General features: G+C 54.1%; 1 protein-coding gene across 2 annotated transcripts; it reads left to right on the top strand.

Annotated features, from left to right (window-relative positions):
- The first annotated feature begins 986 nt into the window (after positions 1-986).
- LOC144488757 (cardiotrophin-2-like) lies at positions 987-20638 on the top strand. Of its 2 annotated transcripts, XR_013496650.1 has the most exons (4): positions 1202-1418; positions 11039-11160; positions 18916-20078; positions 20146-20638. XR_013496650.1 is itself a non-coding variant. In XM_078206856.1 (3 exons), the coding sequence occupies exons 1-3, from the start codon at positions 1403-1405 to the stop codon at positions 19378-19380; spliced, it is 603 nt and encodes a 200-aa protein (XP_078062982.1). In that variant the 5' UTR covers positions 987-1402; the 3' UTR covers positions 19381-20638. The 2 variants fall into 2 exon arrangements, 1 of the variants encoding a protein (XP_078062982.1); XM_078206856.1 differs by having other exon boundaries at positions 987-1418; positions 18916-20638.
- Positions 20639-22368: the final 1730 nt, after the last annotated feature.

Genomic DNA, 22368 nt, shown 5'->3' with positions numbered 1-22368 from the left:
TGTAGAGGGAGCTTTACTCTGTATCTAACCCCGTGCTGTACCTGTCCTGAGAGTGTTTGATGGGGGACAGTGTAGAGGGAGCTTTACTCTGTATCTAACCCCGTGCTGTACCTGTCCTGGGAGTGTTTGATGGGGACAGTGTAGAGGGAGCTTTACTCTGTATCTAACCCCGTGCTGTACCTGTCCTGGGAGTGTTTGATGGGGGACAGTGTAGAGGGAGCTTTTACTCTGTATCTAACACCGTGCTGTACCTGTCCTGGGAGTGTTTGATGGGGACAGTGTAGAGGGAGCTTTACTCTGTATCTAACCCCGTGCTGTACCTGTCCTGGGAGTGTTTGATGGGGACAGTGTAGAGAGAGCTTTACTCTGTATCTAACCCCCTGCTGTACCTGTCCTGGGAGTGTTTGATGGGGGACAGTGCAGAGGCAGCTTTACTCTGTATCTAACCCCGTGCTGTACCTGTCCTGGGAGTGTTTGATGGGGACAGTGTAGAGGGAGCTTTACTCTGTATCTAACCCCGTGCTGTACCTGTCCTGGGAGTGTTTGATGGGGATAGTGTAGAGGGAGCTTTACTCTGTATCTAACCCCGTGCTGAACCTGTCCTGGGAGTGTTTGATGGGGACAGTGTAGAGGGAGCTTTACTCTGTATCTAACCCCGTGCTGTACCTGTCCTGGGAGTGTTTGATGGGGGACAGTGTAGAGGGAGCTTTACTCTGTATCTAACCCCGTGCTGTACCTGTCCTGGGAGTGTTTGATGGGGATAGTGTAGAGGGAGCTTTACTCTGTATCTAACCCCGTGCTGTACCTGTCCTGGGAGTGTTTGATGGGGACAGTGTAGAGGGAGCTTTACTCTGTATCTAACCCCGTGCTGTACCTGTCCTGGGAGTGTTTGATGGGGACTGTGTAGAGGGAGATTCACTCTGTATCTAACCCTGTAAAGAGTTAAATCTCTGAGTGGTTCTGAAGGAGTTCAGCTGCTTTGACCTGAGTCGGGAAGCGCTGTGTACATGTTACACCGTGCAGTCAGTAACCAGCCCCGTCTTGTTCCTGTTCTACCTCCTCCGCTGCTGGGAGAGATTCCCAGAGCCTGTGATGGCCTCCGATACCTCTCCCCTCAGGCCAATCACTCCCCCACTCCCTCAGTGATCAACTGTCCCCACCCCCCGTTCCCTGGCATCTCAAAACTTTCCACCCAGTCCCTGACTCTCTGCGCAGGTCCCCGGGAGAGAGAGAGAGAGAGACTTCTAGAAGGTTGTGAGAAGTGTGTGTGTGTCCGTGTGTGTGTGTGCGTCAGGGGTGAGGGGTCTCTGAAGTCGGGGGATCTCTCCACACTCAGCCTCGGGGACCCACGGAAGGGGAACATTGTTCAGAAGCATCCCGGTTCCAGGTCCCAGCCGGCACCATGGAAGTTCTCAGCAGTAAGTTCTACGGAAACTTTTCCCCGCTCCGAAGCTCTCTCTGTCTCCTCTGTGCTTTCAATCCCTCCCTCACCCAGGTCTGACCCACACCTCCCTCTCTCCATGTGGAATATCTCTGTTTCTCTCACTCTCTGTTTCTCTCTCTGTCTCTCGCTTTCTCTGTATCTCTGTCTCTCGCTTTCTCTGTCTCGCTCTCTGTCTCGCTCTCTGTCTCTCTGTCTGCTCTCTGTCTCGCTCTCTCTCTCTCTGTCTCGCTCTCCTCTCTCTGTCTCGCTCTCTCTCTCTCTGTCTCGCTCTCTCTCTCTCTGTCTCGCTCTCTCTCTCTCTGTCTCGCTCTCTCTCTCTCTGTCTCGCTCTCTCTCTCTCTGTCTCGCTCTCTCTCTCTCTGTCTCGCTCTCTCTCTCTCTGTCTCGCTCTCTCTCTCTCTGTCTCGCTCTCTCTCTCTCTGTCTCGCTCTCTCTCTCTGTCTCGCTCTCTCTCTCTCTGTCTCGCTCTCTCTCTCTCTGTCTCGCTCTCTCTCTCTCTGTCTCGCTCTCTCTCTCTCTGTCTCGCTCTCTCTCTCTCTGTCTCGGCTCTCTCTCTCTCTGTCTCGCTCTCTCTCTCTCTGTCTCGCTCTCTCTCTCTCTGTCTCGCTCACTCTCTCTCTGTCTCGCTCTCTCTCTCTCTGTCTCGCCCTCTCTCTCCTCTGTCTCGCCCTCTCTCTCTCTGTCTCGGCCCTCCCTCTCTCTGTCTCCTCCCTCTCTCTGTCTCCCTCCCTCTCTCTGTCTCCCTCCCTCTCTCTGTCTCCCTCCCTCTCTCTGTCTCCCTCCCTCTCTCTGTCTCCCTCCCTCTCTCTGTCTCCCTCCCTCTCTCTGTCTCCCTCCCTCTCTCTGTCTCCCTCCCTCTCTCTGTCTCCCTCCCTCTCTCTGTCTCCCTCCCTCTCTCTGTCTCCCTCCCTCTCTCTGTCTCCCTCCCTCTCTCTGTCTCCCTCCCTCTCTCTGTCTCCCTCCCTCTCTCTGTCTCCCTCTCTCTCTCTGTCTCCCTCTCTCTCTCTGTCTCCCTCTCTCTCTCTGTCTCCCTCTCTCTCTGTCTCTGACGGTACAGCACGGTGGCACAGTGGGTTAGCGCTGCTGCCTCACAGCGCCAGGGACCCGGGTTCGATTCCCGGCTCAGGTCACTCTCTGTGCGGAGTGGAGTCTTGCTGTGCCATTAACATTCCTCACTGCGTGCCGTACCTGCACACCAGCCTTCAGCGACTGTTCACCCAGGGCACCCCCCGTTTCCTAAACTGCCCCAATTTCTGATTTAGAACCATAGAAAATTACAGCTCAGAAACAGGCCTTTTGGCCCTTCTTGTCTGTGCCGAACCATTTTATGCCTCGTCCCACTGACCTGCACTTGGACCATATCCCTCCACACCCCTCTCATCCATGAACCCGTCCAAGTTTTTCTTAAATGTTAAAAGTGACCCCGCATTTACCACTTTATCCGGCAGCTCATTCCACACTCCCACCACTCTCTGCGTGAAGAAGCCCCCCCTAATATTCCCTTTAAACTTTTCCCCCCTCACCCTTAACCCATGCCCTCTGGTTTTTTTCTCCCGAGCCTCAGCGGAAAAAGCCTGCTTGCATTCACTCTATCTATACCCATCAAAATCTTATACACCTCTATCAAATCTCCCCTCAATCTTCTACGCTCCAGGGAATAAAGTCCCAACCTATTCAATCTCTCTCTGTAACTCAGCTTCTCAAGTCCCGGCAACATCCTTGTGAACCTTCTCTGCACTCTTTCAATCTTATTTACATCCTTCCTGTAACTAGGTGACCAAAACTGTACACAATACTCCAAATTTGGCCTCACCAATGTCTTATACAACCTCACCATAACATTCCAACTTTTATACTCGATACTCCGATTTATAAAGGCCAATGTACCAAAAGCACTCTTTATGACCCTATCTACCTGTGACGCCACTTTTAGGGAATTATGTATCTGTATTCCCAGATCCCTCTGTTCTACTGCACTCTTCAGTGTCCTACCATTTACCTTGTATGTTCTACTTTGGTTTGTCCTTCCAAAGTGCAATACCTCACACTTGTCTGCCTTAAATTCCATCTGCCATTTTTCAGCCCATTTTTCTAGCTGGTCCAAATCCCTCTGCAAGCTTTGAAAACCTTCCTCACTGTCCACTACACCTCCAATCTTTGTATCATCAGCAAACTTGCTGATCCAATTGACCACATTATCATCCAGATCATTGATATAGATGACAAACAACAATGGACCCAACACCGATCCCTGCGGCACACCACTAGTCACAGGCCTCCACTCAGAGAAGCAATCCTCCACTACCACTCTCTGGCTTCTTCCATTGAGCCAATGTCTAATCCAATTTACTACCTCCCCATGTATACCCAGCGACTGAACCTTCCTAACTAACCTCCCATGCGGGACCTTGTCAAAGGCCTTGCTGAAATCCAGGTAGACAACATCCACCGCCTTCCCTTCATCCACTTTCCTGGTAGCCTCCTCGAAAAACTCTAATAGATTGGTCAAACATGACCTACCACGCACAAAGCCATGTTGACTCTCCCTAATAAGTCCCTGTCTATCCAAATATTTGTAGATCCTATCTCTTCGTACTCCTTCCAAGAATTTACCTACTACTGACGTCAAACTTACCGGCCTATAATTCCCCGCATTACTTTGTGAGCCTTTTTTAAACAACGGAACAACATGAGCCACCCTCCAATCATCCGGCACCTCACCCGTGGATCCCGACATTTTAAAAATATCTGCCAGGGCCCCTGCAAGTTCAACACTCGTCTCCCTCAAGATCCGAGGGAATACCCTGTCCGGTCCTGGGGATTTATCCACTCTGATTTGCCTCAAGACAGCGAGCACCTCCTCCCCTTTAATCTGTATAGGTTCCATGACCTCCCTACTTGTTTGCCTTATTTCCATAGACTCCATGCCCGTTTCCTTAGTAAATACGGATGCAAAAAACCCATTTAATATCTCCCCCATTTCTTTTGGTTCCATACATAGCCGACCACTCTGATCTTCAAGAGGACCAATTTTATCCCTTACTATCCTTTTCCTCTTAATATACCTGTAGAAGCTCTTAGGATTATCCTTCACCTTGTCTGCCAAAGCAACCTCATGTCTTCTTTTAGCCCTCCTGATTTCGTTCTGAAGTAGTTTCTTGCAATTTTTATACTCCTCAAGCATCTTATTTCCTCCCTGTTGTCTCTACAGGTCATACATCTCCCTCTTCTTCTTTATCAGAGTTCCAATATCCCTCGAGAAAAGGTTCCTTATTCTTATTCACTCATTTGATTTATTGTTGTCACGTGTATCGGGATGCAGTGAAAAGTATTGTTTCTTGCGTACTATACAGACAAAGCATACCGTTCATAGAGAAGGAAAGGAGAGGGTGCAGAATGTAGTGTCACAGTCACAGCTCGGGTGTAGAGAAAGATCAGCGTCAGGTAAGGTGGGTCCATTCAAAAGTCTGACGGCAGCAGGGAAGAAGCTGTTCTTGAGTCGGTCGGTACGTGACCTCAGACTTTTGTATCTTTTTCCCGAAGGAAGAAGGTGGAAGAGAGAATGTCCGGGTGTGCGTGGGGGGGGGGGGTCCTTGATTATGCCGGCTGCTTTTCCCCGAGGCAGCGGGAAGTGTAGACGGAGTCAATGGATGGGAGGCTGGTGATGGGACTGGGCTACATTCACGACCCTTTGTAGTTCCTTGCGGTCTTGGGCAGAGCAGGAGCCCCAGACCGAGCTGTGATACAACCCGGAAAGGATGCTTTCTATGGGGCATCTGTAAAAGTTAGTGAGAGCTGGAGTGGACATATTGAATTTCCTTCGCCTCCTGAGAAAGTAGAGGCGTTGTGGGCTTTCTTAACTATCGTGTCGGAATGGGGGGGGCCAGGGTTGGGGGCATGTAAGATCCACAACTAATTCGGAAAACTGATATTGTTTATTGCAAGTGGAATTCATTAGAAAAGTGGGGAGGTAATAAATCAGTGATTCAGAGCGTTGGGGAGATTATCCGATAGCCAGGAGTGAATCTCAGACTGAAATCTAATCGAGAGACAGATAAACAGATGAAGGAATAGATACAGGATGTGGAGATACAGAGGGAGAGAGATTCTGACATTGTTACTGCTCTGCTCTACAGAAAGGAATGCAGTATTACTTCAGCTGAGTGAACGAGAATGATTTAATCTGAAAGCTTTGAAACAAATAGTCATGTCCAAACATGTCGCACTGTCAAATATTCACTCAGTTCCATTCACTTGAAAACTGTAAACAGGCTGGAGTACAGTGTGACCCTTAAACTGAATAAACAGCGACTCTGTACAGTCACACAGTGAGTGATCCTTACCCTGCTGAATAAACAGCGACTCTGTACAGTTACACAGTGAGTGATCCTTACCCTGCTGAATAAACAGTGTCTCTGTACAGTTACACAGTGAGCGATCCTTACCCTGCTGAATAAACAGTGACTCTGTACAGTTACACAGTGAGTGATCCTTACCCTGAATAAACAGTGACTCTGTACAGTTACACAGTGAGTGATCCTTACCCTGAATAAACAGTGACTCTGTACAGTTACACAGTGAGTGATCCTTACCCTGCTGAATAAACAGTGACTCTGTACAGTTACACAGTGAGTGATCCTTATCCTGCTGAATATACAGTGACTCTGTACAGTTACACAGTGAGTGATCCTTACCCTGCTGAATAAACAGTGACTCTGTACAGTTACACAGTGAGTGATCCTTACCCTGCTGAATAAACAGTGACTCTGTACAGTTACACAGTGAGTGATCCTTACCCTGCTGAATAAACAGTGACTCTGTACAGTTACACAGTGAGTGATCCTTACCCTGCTGAATAAACAGCGACTCTGTACAGTTACACAGTGAGTGACCCTTACCCTGCTGAATAAACAGTGACTCTGTACAGTTACACAGTGAGTGATCCTTACCCTGCTGAATAAACAGTGACTCTGTACAGTTACACAGTGAGTGATCCTTACCCTGCTGAATAAACAGTGACTCTGTACAGTTACACAGTGAGTGATCCTTACCCTGCTGAATAAACAGTGACTCTGTACAGTTACACAGTGAGTGATCCTTACCCTGCTGAATAAACAGTGACTCTGTACAGTTACACAGTGAGTGACCCTTACCCTGAATAAACAGTGACTCTGTACAGTTACACAGTGAGTGATCCTTACCCTGTTGAATAAACAGTGACTCTGTACAGTTACACAGTGAGTGATCCTTACCCTGCTGAATAAACAGTGACTCTGTACAGTTACACAGTGAGTGATCCTTACCCTGAATAAACAGTGACTCTGGACAGTTACACAGTGAGTGATCCTTACCCTGCTGAATAAACAGTGACTCTGTACAGTTACACAGTGAGTGATCCTTACCCTGAATAAACAGTGACTCTGTACAGTTACACAGTGAGTGATCCTTACCCTGAATAAACAGCGACTCTGTACAGTTACACAGTGAGTGATCCTTACCCTGCTGGATAAACAGCGACTTTGTACAGTTACAGAGTGAGTGATCCTTACCCTGCTGAATAAACAGTGACTCTGTACAGTTACACAGTGAGTGATCCTTACCCTGAATAAACAGTGACTCTGTACAGTTACACAGTGAGTGATCCTTACCCTGCTGAATAAACAGTGACTCTGTACAGTTACACAGTGAGTGACCCTTACCCTGCTGAATAAACAGTGACTCTGTACAGTAACACAGTGAGTGATCCTTACCCTGAATAAACAGTGACTCTGTACAGTTACACAGTGAGTGATCCTTACCCTGCTGAATAAACAGTGACTCTGTACAGTTACACAGTGAGTGATCCTTACCCTGAATAAACAGTGACTCTGTACAGTTACACAGTGAGTGATCCTTACCCTGAATAAACAGTGACTCTGTACAGTTACACAGTGAGTGATCCTTACCCTGCTGAATAAACAGTGTCTCTGTACAGTTACACAGTGAGTGATCCTTACCCTGCTGAATAAACAGCGACTCTGTACAGTTACACAGTGAGTGATCCTTACCCTGCTGAATAAACAGTGACTCTGTACAGTTACACAGTGAGTGATCCTTACCCTGCTGAATACACAGTGTCTCTGTACAGTGACACAGTGAGTGATCCTTACCCTGCTGAATAAACAGTGACTCTGTACAGTTACACAGTGAGTGATCCTTACCCTGCTGAATAAACAGTGACTCTGTACAGTTACACAGCGAGTGATCCTTACCCTGCTGAATAAACAGTGACTCTGTACAGTTACACAGTGAGTGATCCTTACCCTGCTGAATAAACAGTGACTCTGTACAGTTACACAGTGAGTGATCCTTACCCTGCTGAATAAACAGTGACTCTGTACAGTTACACAGTGAGTGATCCTTACCCTGCTGAATAAACAGTGTCTCTGTACAGTTACACAGTGAGTGATCCTTACCCTGTTGAATAAACAGTGACTCTGTACAGTTACACAGTGAGTGATCCTGACCTTGTATAAACTACGCAAGGGTCAGTGCTGAGGGAGTGCCACACTGTGGGAGGGTCAGTGCTGAGGGAGCACCGCACTGTGGGAGGGTCAGTGCTGAGGGAGCGCCGCACTGTGGGAGGGTCAGTGCTGAGGGAGTGCCGCACTGTGGGAGGGCCAGTGCTGAGGGAGCGCCGCATTGTGGGAGGGTCAGTGCTGAGGGAGTGCCACACTGTGGGAGGGTCAGTGCTGAGGGAGTGCCACACTGTGGGAGGGTCAGTGCTGAGGGAGCGCCGCGCTGTGGGAGGGTCAGTGCTGAGGGAGCGCCGCACTGTGGGAGGGTCAGTGCTGAGGGAGCGCCGCACTGTGGGAGGGTCAGTGCTGAGGGAGCGCCGCGCTGTGGGAGGGTCAGTGCTGAGGGAGCGCCGCACTGTGGGAGGGTCAGTGCTGAGGGAGCGCCACACTGTGGGAGGGTCGGTGCTGAGGGAGCGCCGCACTGTGGGAGGGTCAGTGCTGAGGGAGCGCCGCACTGTGGGAGGGTCGGTGCTGAGGGAGTGCCGCACTGTGGGAGGGTCAGTGCTGAGGGAGCACCGCACTGTGGGAGGGTCAGTGCTGAGGGAGCGCCGCACTGTGGGAGGGTCAGTGCTGAGATAATCCTTCCCCACTCTCCAAGACAGTTACATGCTCCATGGGAATTTCTCACTCACTCACCATTCCCCCGGCTGCTCAGACAGGAATCTTTCGGCCATCGTGTTTTGACCCATCCTTAAGGAAGGACGTGTCGGAATTTGAGAGAGAGACAGAGGGAGACAGAGGGAGACAGAGGGAGACAGAGAGAGACAGAGATAGAGAGAGATAGAGAGAGATAGAGAGATAGAGATAGAGATAGACAGAGAGAGACAGAGAGAGAGAGACAGAGAGAGAGAGACAGAGAGAGAGAGTCAGAGAGAGAGAGTCAGAGAGAGACAGAGGGAGACAGAGGGAGACAGAGACAGAGAGAGAAAGAGTGAGCGAGACAGAGTGAGAGACAGAGAGAAACAGAGGGAGACAGACAGAGAGAGAGAAAGAGAAAGGGACAGAGGGAGACAGAGAGAGAGAGAGTGTGACAGAGAGAGTGACAGACAGTGAGAGACAGAGAGAGAGAGACAAAGAGAGACAGAGACAGAGAGAGAGACAGAGGGAGAGAAAGAGGGAGAGAAAGAGGGAGAGAGAGACAGAGAGAGAGAGACAGAGAGAGAGAGACAGAGAGAGAGAGACAGAGAGAGAGAGACAGAGAGAGAGAGACAGAGAGAGAGAGACAGAGAGAGAGAGAGACAGAGAGAGAGAGACAGAGAGAGACAGAGAGAGAGACAGAGAGAGAGACAGAGAGAGAGAGAGAGTGTGGACGAGATTGTGAATTGTTCCGGGGATTGGAGGGTTTGGGAGATGTGGTTCTGGGAATATTGGGAATGGAGAGGGGGTAACACATTGCCGGAGGTTTGGAGAGGAAGGGGAGGGAATGTGGAGGCTGTGAGGATGGAGGGAGCGAGTGATGGGGAGGGAGAGGGGAGTGAAGCCAGCAGGATGAGGAGCGGCAAGGTGGTACAGAGAGGGTTAGCACTGCTGCCTCACAGCGCCAGGGACCCGGGTATGGGCAGCACGGTGACACAGTGGGTTCGCGCTGCTGCCTCACAGCGCCAGGGACCCGGGTATGGGCAGCACGGTGGTACAGAGGGTTCGCGCTGCTGCCTCACAGCGCCAGGGACCCGGGTATGGGCAGCACGGTGGTACAGAGGGTTCGCGCTGCTGCCTCACAGCGCCAGGGACCCGGGTATGGGCAGCACGGTGACACAGCGGGTTAGCGCTGCTGCCTCACAGCGCCAGGGACCCGGGTATGGGCAGCACGGTGACACAGAGGGTTAGCGCTGCTGCCTCACAGCGCCAGGGACCCGGGTATGGGCAGCACGGCGACACAGTGGGTTAGCGCTGCTGCCTCACAGCGCCAGGGACCCGGGTATGGGCAGCACGGTGACACAGCGGGTTAGCACTGCTGCCTCACAGCGCCAGGGACCCGGGTATGGGCAGCACGGCGACACAGAGGGTTAGCACTGCTGCCTCACAGCGCCAGGGACCCGGGTATGGGCAGCACGGTGACACAGTGGGTTAGCGCTGCTGCCTCACAGCGCCAGGGACTCGGGTTCGATTCCCGGCTCGGGTCACTGTCTGTGTGGAGTCTGCACGTTCTCCCCGTGTCTGCGTGGGTTTCCTCCGGATGTTCCGGTTTCCTTCCACAGACCAAAGACATGCTGGTTAGGGTGGATTGGCCGTGCTAAATTCTCCCTCAATGTATCCGAACAGGCACCGGAGTGTGGGCGACGAGGGGATTTTCACAGTAACTTCATTGCATTGTTAATGTAAGCCTACTTGTGACACTAATAAATAAACTTTCAAAAACTTTTCTATTATAAGGTGACCAGAACTGTACACAGTATCCCAAGTGTGGCCTTACCAATGTCTTGTACAACTTCAACAAGACGTCCCAACTCCTGTATTCAATGTTCTGACCGATGAAACCAAGCATGCCGAATGCCTTCTTCACCACTCTGTCCACCTGTGACTCCACTTTCAAGGAGCTATGAACCTGTACCCCTCGATCTCTTTGTTCTGTAACTCTCCCCAACGCCCTACCATTAACTGAGTAAGTCCTGCCCTGGTTCAATCTACCAAAATGCATCACCTCGCATTTATCTAATTTGTCCCTTAGTGTCCAAAGATGTGCAGGTTAGGTGGATTGGCCATGCTAAATTGTCCCTTAGTGTCCAAAGATGTACAGGTTAGGTGGATTGGCCGTGCTAAATTGTCCCTTAGTGTCCAAAGATGTACAGGTTAGGTGGATTGGCCGTGCTAAATTGTCCCTTAGTGTCAGGGGGACTAGCTCGGGTCAATGCATTGGGCTATGGGGATAGGGTGGGATTGTTGTCAGTGCAGACTCGATGGGCTGAATGGCCTCCTTCTGCACTGTAGGATTCTATGATCTGTGTCGGCGGGGATGAGTGTGGGGGGGAGGGAGGGAGGGAGGGAGGGAGCGAGGGATCCATTAACTATCTCCCCGTTCTCTGCTCTCTCTCCCCAGGGGCCCGATTCGCTGGTGTGGCCACTCGTTCCGTCACCCGGAAACTATCCCTCATCATCCACAAGACACATCAACTGATCCAGGAGCTGGACCATCGCTCGCCCAAGCTGGTCCACCTATACGTGAGTGAGCGAGGGAGTGAGGGAGCGAGGGAGTGAGGGAGTGAGGGAGTGAGGGAGTGAGTGAGCGAGGGAGCAAGGGAGTGAGGGAATGAGTGAGTGAGGGAGCGAGTGAGGGAGTGAGGGAGTGAGGGAGTGAGGGAGCGAGGGAGCGAGGGAGCGAGGGAGCGAGGGAGCGATTGAGTGAGCGAGGGAGTGAGTGAGTGAGTGAGCGAGGGAGTGAGTGAGCGAGTGTGAGTGAGTGAGTGAGTGAGCGAGTGAGGGGGCGAGGGAGCGATTGAGTGAGCGAGGGAGTGAGTGAGTGATTGAGTGAGCAAGGGAGTGAGTGAGTGATTAAGTGAGCGAGGGAGTGATTAAGTGAGCGAGGGACTGAGTGAGTGAGTGAGCAAGGGGGTGATTGAGTGAGCGAAGGACTGAGTGAGTGATTGAGTGAGCGAGGGAGCGAGTGAGTGAGCGAGGGAGCGATTGAGTGAGCGAGGGAGCGATTGAGTGAGCGAGGGAGCGATTGAGTGAGCGAGGGAGCGATTGAGTGAGCGAGGGAGCGATTGAGTGAGCGAGGGAGCGATTGAGTGAGCGAGGGAGCGATTGAGTGAGCGAGGGAGCGATTGAGTGAGCGAGGGAGCGATTGAGTGAGCGAGGGAGCGATTGAGTGAGCGAGGGAGCGATTGAGTGAGCGAGGGAGCGATTGAGTGAGCGAGGGAGCGATTGAGTGAGCGAGGGAGCGATTGAGTGAGCGAGGGAGCGATTGAGTGAGCGAGGGAGCGATTGAGTGAGCGAGGGAGCGATTGAGTGAGCGAGGGAGCGATTGAGTGAGCGAGGGAGCGATTGAGTGAGCGAGGGAGCGATTGAGTGAGCGAGGGAGCGATTGAGTGAGCGAGGGAGCGATTGAGTGAGCGAGGGAGCGATTGAGTGAGCGAGGGAGCGATTGAGTGAGCGAGGGAGCGATTGAGTGAGCGAGGGAGCGATTGAGTGAGCGAGGGAGCGATTGAGTGAGCGAGGGAGCGATTGAGTGAGCGAGGGAGCGATTGAGTGAGCGAGGGAGCGATTGAGTGAGCGAGGGAGCGATTGAGTGAGCGAGGGAGCGATTGAGTGAGCGAGGGAGCGATTGAGTGAGCGAGGGAGCGATTGAGTGAGCGAGGGAGCGATTGAGTGAGCGAGGGAGCGATTGAGTGAGCGAGGGAGCGATTGAGTGAGCGAGGGAGCGATTGAGTGAGCGAGGGAGCGATTGAGTGAGCGAGGGAGCGATTGAGTGAGCGAGGGAGCGATTGAGTGAGCGAGGGAGCGATTGAGTGAGCGAGGGAGCGATTGAGTGAGCGAGGGAGCGATTGAGTGAGCGAGGGAGCGATTGAGTGAGCGAGGGAGCGATTGAGTGAGCGAGGGAGCGATTGAGTGAGCGAGGGAGCGATTGTGTGAGCGAGGGAGCGATTGAGTGAGCGAGGGAGCGATTGAGTGAGCGAGGGAGCGATTGAGTGAGCGAGGGAGCGATTGAGTGAGCGAGGGAGCGATTGAGTGAGCGAGGGAGCGATTGAGGGAGCGAGGGAGCGATTGAGGGAGCGAGGGAGCGATTGAGGGAGCGAGGGAGCGATTGAGGGAGCGAGGGAGCGATTGAGGGAGCGAGGGAGCGATGGAGGGAGCGATTGAGTGAGCGAGGGAGCGATTGAGTGAGCGAGGGAGCGATTGAGTGAGCGTGGGAGCGATTGAGTGAGCGAGGGAGCGATTGAGTGAGCGAGGGAGCGATTGAGTGAGCGAGGGAGCGATTGAGTGAGCGAGGGAGCGATTGAGTGAGCGAGGGAGCGATTGAGTGAGCGAGGGAGCGATTGAGTGAGCGAGGGAGCGATTGAGTGAGCGAGGGAGCGATTGAGTGAGCGAGGGAGCGATTGAGTGAGCGAGGGAGCGATTGAGTGAGCGAGGGAGCGATTGAGTGAGCGAGGGAGCGATTGAGTGAGCGAGGGAGCGAGTGAGTGAGCGAGGGACTGAGTGAGTAAGTGAGTGAGCAAGGGGGTGATTGAGTGAGCGAGGGAGTGAGTGAGTGAGCGAGGGACTGAGTGAGTGAGTGAGTGAGTGAGCGAGCGAGGGAGCGATTGAGTGAGTGAGTGAGTGAGTGAGTGAGTGAGTGAGTGAGTGAGTGAGTGGGTGGGGGGGTGGGGGGGCGGGGGGGCGAGGGGGCGGGGGGGCGGGGGGGCGAGGGGGCGGGGGGGGGGGGGGGGCGGGGGGGCGAGGGGGCGGGGAGGCGAGGGGGCGTGGGGGCGGGGGGGCGAGGGGGCGGGGGGGCGGGGGGGCGGGGGGCGGGGGGGCGGGGGGGCGGGGGGGCGGGGGGCGGGGGGGCGGGGGGGCGAGGGGGCGGGGGGCGAGGGGGCGGGGGGGCGGGGGGGCGGGGGGCGAGGGGGCGGGGGGGGCGAGGGGGCGAGGGGGCGAGGGGGCGAGGGGCGAGGGGGCGAGGGGGCGGGGGGGCGAGGGGGCGGGGAGGCGAGGGGGCGAGGGGGCGGGGAGGCGAGGGGGCGAGGGGGCGGGGGGGCGGGGGGGCGAGGGGGCGGGGGGCGTGGGGGCGAGGGGGCGGGGGGGCGGGGGGGCGGGGGGGGCGAGGGGGCGGGGGGGCGGGGGGGCGGGGAGGCGAGGGGGCGGGGGGGCGGGGGGGCGGGGAGGCGAGGGGGCGGGGGGGCGAGGGGGCGAGGGGGCGGGGGGGCGGGGAGGCGAGGGGGCGGGGGGGCGAGGGGGCGGGGGGGCGAGGGGGCGGGGGGCGGGGAGGCGAGGGGGCAGGGGGGCGAGGGGGCGGGGGGGCGGGGGGGCGGGGGGGTGAGGGGGCGGGGGGGCGGGGGGGCGAGGGAGTGAGTCTTGCGTCGATCCTCAGACATTCCCAGCGTGAGCAGGCGCTGTAGACCATTCTGCCCCTCTTGCCCTGCTCCCCCCCCCCCCCATTGGTTAAGATCAGGGCTGTTCCATTTGGGGTTCAAGTCCCACATTCCTCATGTAGCTCCGCTCCCACCCCCGACAACCTCCCGATTCCCTCAGCCCAACCAGAACCCATCTACCTCCGACTACAGAAATATCCAGTGTCCCTCGCACCTCCTGAGGCAGGGCGGCCGTGAGGCTCACATACCCCCGAGAGAGAGAATATATCTCTCTGTCCGGAATGGGCGTGTGTGTCCCCCTACTCTAATCCATCAGGTCCCTGAGCTCCCTTCAGCCCATCGAGGTTTTGAGCAGTGACGTAATCCTGACCGCTTCCTTTGCTGTGAGGATGTGAAACCTTTGTGTTATGATCACTCTTGCCTGGATGCTCCCTGCCTGCTCTCTAACCTGACCTGTTGGCTCCCAGTCCGGTCCCCAGGGTTAGACCAATGTGTAAAATGGACAGCTTGGCTGGGCTGGACTGGGGCCAGCATTCGTTGGCCATTCCTACATGCCCCTTGACCCCAGGGGCTCACTGTCAACATTTCAGAGTTGGGGGAGGGGAGGCGGAGGTGGGTGTTGGTGTTGGCAGGGTTAAGAGTCACGGGCCTCGCTGTGTGGGTACTGGAGTCACGTGTAGTCCAGACCAGTAAAGGACCAGTAATGTAATGTCATTTCATACAATCATAGAATCCTACAGTGCAGAGGGAGGCCATTCAGCCCATCGAGTCTGTACCGACCACACTCCCACCATGTTCCCGTAACCCCACACATTTACCCTGCTAATTCCCTGACACAAGGGGCAATTTAGCACGGCCAATCCACCTAACCTGGACATCTTTGGACACCAAGGGGCAATTTAGCATGGCCAATCCACCTAACCTACACATCTTTGGACACTAAGGGACAGTTTAGCACGGCCAATCCACCTAACCTACACATCTTTGGACACTAAGGGACAATTTAGCATGGCCAATCCACCTAACCTACACATCTTTGGACACTAAGGGACAATTTATCATGGCCAATTCACCTAACCAGCACATCTTTGGACACTAAGGGACAATTTAGCATGGCCAATCCCCTAACCTACACATCTTTGGACACTAAGGGGCAATTTAGCACGGCCAATCCACCTAACCTTCACATCTTTGGACACTAAGGGACAATTTAGCACGGCCAATCCACCTAACCTTCACATCTTTGGACACTAAGGGACAATTTAGCATGGCCAATCCACCCAACCTACACATCTTTGGACACTAAGGGGCAATTTAGCACGGCCAATCCACCTAACCTTCACATCTTTGGACACTAAGGGACAATTTAGCATGGCCAATCCACCTAACCTACACATCTTTGGACACTAAGGGGCAATTTAGCACGGCCAATCCACCTAACCTTCACATCTTTGGACACTAAGGGACAATTTAGCACGGCCAATTCACCTAACCTTCACATCTTTGGACACTAAGGGACAATTTAGCATGGCCAATCCACCCAACCTGCACATCTTTCGGACTGTGGGAGCAAACCGGAGCACCCGGAGGAATCCCACACAGACATGGGGAGAACGTGCAAACTCCACACAGCGACCCGAGGCTGGGAATTGAACCCGGGTCCCTGGCGCTGTGAGGCAGCAGTGCCAACCCGCACTGTGCCACCGTGCCAGATGTGGATAGGGTATTGGAGAATGGGCATCAAATTTGGCAGCTGGAGTTTAATGTGGAGAACTCCAAGGTTGTCCATTTGGGCAGATGTGAAAAGGCAAATTATGATCCAAATGGAAAGCAGGGTCAAAATGCACCATGGCAGAGGGAGCTGGGTATCTTTGTTCATGAGTCACAGGAGGTCGGTGTGTAGGTACAGCACGCACTGAGTCAGGCAAATGGGATGTGAGCGTTTATTGTGAAGGGACTGGAGTGTAACAGCAGAGAGCAGGGGAGGCGATGGCCGTGTGGTATGACCGCTAGACACTAACCCACAAATCCAGTCGTGTAAACCTGTCCAGGTACGGCAGCGGCGGGGGAGCAGGAGAGGGCAGAGGGGAAAATGTAACGTCACGCCAAATGCGGTCTGCCCTCAGCCCAAAATAAGCCCTCCACCGTCACAGACTAGGCCGTAAAACAGGCCTCGCCTGACACACAAGGCCTAAATTCAAGGCCTCGCCTGACAAACAAGGCCTAAATTCGAGGCCTCGCCTGACAAACAAGGCCTAAATTCAAGGCCTCGCCTGACAAACAAGGCCTAAACTAAAGGCCTCGCCTGACAAACAAGGCCTAAATTCAAGGCCTCACCTGGCAAACAAGGCCTAAACTAAAGGCCTCGCCTGACAAACAAGGCCTAAATTCAAGGCCTCGCCTGACAAACAAGGCCTAAACTAAAGACCTCGCCTGATAAACTAGGCCTAAACTAAAGGCCTCACCTGACAAACAAGGCCTAAATTCAAGGCCTCACCTGGCAAACAAGGCCTAAACTAAAGGCCTCGCCTGACAAACAAGGCCTAAATTCAAGGCCTCACCTGGCAAACAAGGCCTAAACTAAAGGCCTCGCCTGACAAACAAGGCCTAAATTCAAGGCCTCGCCTGACAAACAAGGCCTAAACTAAAGACCTCGCCTGATAAACTAGGCCTAAACTAAAGGCCTCACCTGACAAACAAGGCCTAAACTAAAGGCCTCGCCTGACAAACAAGGCCTAAATTCAAGGCCTCACCTGGCAAACAAGGCCTAAACTAAAGGCCTCGCCTGACAAACAAGGCCTAAATTCAAGGCCTCACCTGGCAAACAAGGCCTAAACTAAAGGCCTCGCCTGACAAACAAGGCCTAAATTCAAGGCCTCGCCTGACAAACAAGGCCTAAACAAAAGACCTCGCCTGATAAACTAGGCCTAAACTAAAGGCCTCACCTGACAAACAAGGCCTAAATTCAAGGCCTCGCCTGACAAACAAGGCCTAAATTCGAGGCCTCGCCTGACAAACAAGGCCTAAATTCAAGGCCTCGCCTGACAAACAAGGCCTGAATTCGAGGCCTCGCCTGACAAACAAGGCCTAAATTCAAGGCCTCGCCTGACAAACAAGGCCTGAATTCAAGGCCTTGCCTGATTAACAAGGCCTAAACTAAAGAGCTCGCCTGATAAACTAGGCCTAAACTAAAGGCCTCACCTGACAAACAAGGCCTAAACTAAAGGCCTCGCCTGACAAACAAGGCCTAAATTCAAGGCCTCACCTGGCAAACAAGGCCTAAACTAAAGGCCTCGCCTGACAAACAAGGCCTAAATTCAAGGCCTCACCTGGCAAACAAGGCCTAAACTAAAGGCCTCGCCTGACAAACAAGGCCTAAATTCAAGGCCTCGCCTGACAAACAAGGCCTAAACTAAAGACCTCGCCTGATAAACTAGGCCTAAACTAAAGGCCTCACCTGACAAACAAGGCCTAAATTCAAGGCCTCGCCTGACAAACAAGGCCTAAATTCGAGGCCTCGCCTGACAAACAAGGCCTAAATTCAAGGCCTCGCCTGACAAACAAGGCCTGAATTCGAGGCCTCGCCTGACAAACAAGGCCTAAATTCAAGGCCTCGCCTGACAAACAAGGCCTGAATTCAAGGCCTTGCCTGATTAACAAGGCCTAAACTAAAGAGCTCGCCTGATAAACTAGGCCTAAACTAAAGACCTCGCCTGACAAACAAGGCCTAAACTAAAGGCCTTGTCTGGCAAACAAGGCCTGAATTCAAGGCCTCGCCTGACAAACAAGGCCTAAACTAAAGGCCTTGTCTGGCAAACAAGGCCTAAATTCAAGGCCTCACCTGGAAAACAAGACCTAAATTAAAGGCCTCACAGTGGCCTTCCGGTAATATCGCTAGACTATTAACCCAGAAACTCAGCTAATGTTCTGGGGGACCCCGGGTTCGAATCCCACCCACGGCAGACAATTTTTAAAAATCGGGGAATTAAGAATCTACTGATGGCCCCTTGTCGATTGTCGGAAAAATCACGCCTGGTTCCCTTTGGGGAAGGAAATCTGCCGTCCTTACCCCGGTCACACACAGCAATGTGGTTGACTCTCAACTGCCCTCCAAAGGCAACTAGGGATGGGCAATAAAAGCTGGGCCCGGCCAGCGATGCCCGTGTCCCACGATGAATAAAAGTGTTGTTGGAATTGTATAGGGTGTGGGTGAGACCACATCTTTTTTGATCTGACTTATTATTGTCACAAGTATCGGGATACAGGGAGAAGTATTGTTTCTTGCGCGCTGTACAGACAAAGCATACCGTTCATAGAGTACAGAGGGGAGAAGGAAAAGAACCATAGAGGTTATAGAGTCACAGAGGGTTTACAGCATGGAAACAGGCCCTTCGGCCCAACTTGTCCATGCCGCCCCTTCTCTTAACCACTAAGCTCGTCCCAATTGCCCGCATTTGGCCCATATCCCTCTCTACCCATCGTACCCATGTAACTGTCTAAATGCTTTTTAAAAGACAAAATTGTACCCGCCTCTACTACTGCCTCTCGTTCCAGACACTCACCACCCTCTGTGTGAAATAATTGCCCCTCTGGACCCTTTTGTATCTCTCCCCTCTCACCTTAAACCTCTGCCCTCCAATTTTAGACTCCCCTACCTTTGGGAAAAGATGTTGACTATCGAGCTGATCGATGCCCCTCATTATTTTAAAGGGTTTATTATTGTCACAGGTGCCAGGATACGGATTTTCACAGTAATTTCATTGCGGTGTTAATCTAAGCCTCACTTGTGGCTCATAATTAATAAACTTTTGGCTCTCAAAATCCGTCTGTGGAAGCTTTACCTCCTGATAATTTCTACATCTCCCCATCGCGCCCCTTTCTAACTCTCTCGCCCTCCCTTCTCTCCCAGAGGCAGAGTCAAGGGCCGCCCTTTAACCGGGCCGGATTCCAGCCGGCTAGCCTGCCCTTGCCGGGCCTGCCTGAGGAAACCCACGGGGAGCAGGAGGAGGAGGAGGGCGAGGGGAAGGAAGGCACCTGGCTCTCGTCCAACCACCGGGCCTACGCCGGATTGGCGCACTACCTAGGCCGGGTGCTGGAGGACCAGAGGGAGCTGAACCCCGGCCGGCGCCCCCTGCTGGACGAGCTGGCCTATTTCGCTGTCACCGTCGGGGGCCTGACGGTCAACTTGGAGGGCCTCGTGTCCGGCCTGGAGAGGCACCAGCCTGGCATTGAGGCCTACAGGCAGGCCTGGGGCTCGACGGGGGCCAGCGACTGGGACAGGAAGGTGGCTGGCCTGGAGGTTTGCACCCGCTGTGCCCGCTGGTTCCGAGCCTCGCGGGAGGACTTCGCCCGGCTGGCCTCCAGATACTCCTGACCCCCCGTCGCCGGAGAGGTCGCCAGAGAGAGAGAGGGCGAAGGGCAAAGGTCAACGTCTCAGCCTGCACAGTTGCTGGGCTGGGGGTCGGGGACAGACAGCTGGACCAACCAGAAGGCCAATCTGGACAATAAAATCCCCCCCACCCCAGCTCGCAGCCCTGTCGCCAATCGCACAGCAAGATCCCACAGATTGTCAACGTCGGAAATTACTGGATGACGGCACCAAGTGCTGAGGGATCCATGCCGTGATGGAGAAGAGATTCTTCCCCCGTTCCCCGCAACGCCCCCCTCCCCCAACACAACTCGCCTGCCCTCAGCAACGACCCTCCCACAGTGCGGCGCTCCCTCAGCACCGACCCTCCCACAGTGCGGCGCTCCCTCAGCACCGACCCTCCCACAGTGCGGCACTCCCTCAGCACTGACCCTCCCACAGTGCGGCGCTCCCTCAGCACTGACCCTCCCACAGTGCGGCGCTCCCTCAGCACTGACCCTCCCACAGTGCGGCGCTCCCTCAGCACTGACCCTCCCACAGTGCGGCGCTCCCTCAGCACTGACCCTCCCACAGTGCGGCGCTCCCTCAGCACTGACCCTCCCACAGTGCGGCGCTCCCTCAGCACTGACCCTCCCACAGAGCTGCGCTCCCTCAGCACTGACCCTCCCACAGTGCGGCGCTCCCTCAGCACCGACCCTCCCACAGTGCGGCACTCCCTCAGCACTGACCCTCCCACAGTGCGGCGCTCCCTCAGCACCGACCCTCCCACAGTGCGGCGCTCCCTCAGCACTGACCCTCCCACAGTGCGGCACTCCCTCAGCACCGACCCTCCCACAGTGCGGCGCTCCCTCAGCACTGACCCTCCCACAGTGCGGCACTCCCTCAGCACTGACCCTCCCACAGTGCGGCGCTCCCTCAGCACTGACCCTCCCACAGTGCGGCACTCCCTCAGCACCGACCCTCCCACAGTGCGGCGCTCCCTCAGCACTGACCCTCCCACAGTGCGGCGCTCCCTCAGCACTGACCCTCCCACAGTGCGGCGCTCCCTCAGCACCGACCCTCCCACAGTGCGGCAGTTGCCCAGAATCCAGCCGAGGAGCTGGCTCGCCGGAGGAAACTAAACCACCCATTCACCAAAATGTCTCAAGACGCGCGGACGGAGGGACGGAGGGACTCGCTGCTAAGATATCATGGCTCATGAGATTAAAACCGGCATCAAAGTTTGACAGTGATTCTGAATAAAATTTGCACATCTTACAACTCTTATAGCTTTCATTTTTTATCTTGCTGTTGTGTGGGCCTGTCTTTCTATCCCCATGTACACCCTCTCCCCACCGACCCCGCCATCACTGACTCTCCCCACCCATTTAACCCCCTCCCCAACCCCCACGTACACTCTCCTTAATCCATAACAGCAAGCTCCCCCTCTCTCTCTCACTGTTGTTCCAATGTAAAACAACCCCACTGACACGGGGCGGTGGCAAGGTGGGTGGCACACAGTGGGTTCCGCCGATGAATCGATCAACCGACCTTCGATTGGATTTGGATTGGATTCATTATCGTCACGTGTCCCGAGGGGGGAGACAGTGAAAAGGAGGGTTCCTGGCGGGCTGCACTGGCAAAGCAGACCCGTTCATAGAGTACAGAGGAGGAGGCGGCACGGTAGCACAGTGGTTAGCACTGCTGCTTCACAGCTCCAGGGTCCCGGGTTCGATTCCCGGTCTCGGGTCACTGTCTGTGCGGAGTCTGCACATTCTCCCCGTGTCTGCGAGGGTTTCCTCCGGGTGCTCCGGTTTCCTCCCACAGTCCGAAAGATGAGCAGGTTAGGTGGATTGGCCATGCTAAATTCTCCCTTAGTGTCCAAAGATGTGCAGGTTAGGGGGATTGGCCATGCTAAATTGCCCCTTAGTGTCCAAAGATGTGCAGGTTAGGTGGATTGGCCATGCTAAATTCTCCCTTAGTGTCCAAAGATGTGTAGGTTAGGTGGATTGGCCATGCTAAATTGTCCCTTAGTGTCCAAAGATGTGTAGGTTCGGTGGATTGGCCCGGCTAAATTGTCCCTTAGTGTCCAAAGATGTGCAGGTTAGGTGGATTGGCCGTGCTAAATTCTCCCTTAGTGTCCAAAGATGTGCAGGTTAGGGTGGATTGGCCATGCTAAATTGCCCCTTAGTGTCTAAAGATGTGCAGGTTAGGTGGATTGGCCGTGCTAAATTGTCCCTTAGCGTCCAAAGATGTGTAGGTTAGGTGGATTGGCCGTGCTAAATTGCCCCTTAGTGTCCAAAGATGTGCAGGTTAGGTTGATTGGCCGTGCTAAATTCTCCCTTAGTGTCCAAAGATGTGCAGGTTAGGGTGGATTGGCCATGCTAAATTGCCCCTTAGTGTCCAAAGATGTGCAGGTTAGGTGGATTGGCCGTGCTAAATTGTCCCTTAGTGTCCAAAGATGTGCAGGTTAGGTGGATTGGCCATGCTAAATTGTCCCTTAGTGTCCAAAGATGTGCAGGTTAGGTGGATTGGCCATGCTAAATTGCCCCTTAGTGTCCAAAGATGTGTAGGTTAGGTGGATTGGCCGTGCTAAATTGCCCCTTAGTGTCCAAAGATGTGCAGGTTAGGTTGATTGGCCATGCCAACATTGCCCCTTAGTGTCCTGAGATGCATAGGTTAGAGGGATTAGTGGGTAAATATGTAGGGATATGGGGGTGGGGCCTGGGTGGGATTGTGGTCGGTGCAGACTCGATGGGCCGAACGGCCTCCTTCTGTACTGTAGGGTTTCTATGATTGGATTTAGCATTGCCACCTATATCGGGATCCAGGGAAAAGTGTTGTCTCTTGCGCGCGATATGCAGATGAAGCATACCGTTCATAGAGAAGGAAAGGAGAGGGTGCGGGACAGGGTGTCACCGTCTCAGCTCGGGGGGGGGGGGGGGGGGGGGTTAGAGAAAGGTCAGCTCGGGGTGCCAGTCAGCCAGCTGGCTCCATTCAGACGGCAGCAGCAGG

Source organism: Mustelus asterias, unplaced genomic scaffold, assembly GCF_964213995.1.
Source record: "Mustelus asterias unplaced genomic scaffold, sMusAst1.hap1.1 HAP1_SCAFFOLD_1843, whole genome shotgun sequence".
NCBI lineage: Eukaryota > Metazoa > Chordata > Chondrichthyes > Carcharhiniformes > Triakidae > Mustelus > Mustelus asterias.
Note: the sequence above shows the minus strand (reverse complement) of the source record. Positions and strands in the feature narration are given on the sequence as shown.

What these genes read in the sequence shown, in the direction of transcription:
- LOC144488757 (XM_078206856.1), top strand. An exon ending in CCAAGCTGGTCCACCTATAC is followed by an intron (nt 11,161 to 18,915) that starts GTGAGTGAGCGA and finishes CTTCTCTCCCAG; the next exon opens with AGGCAGAGTCAAGGGCCGCC.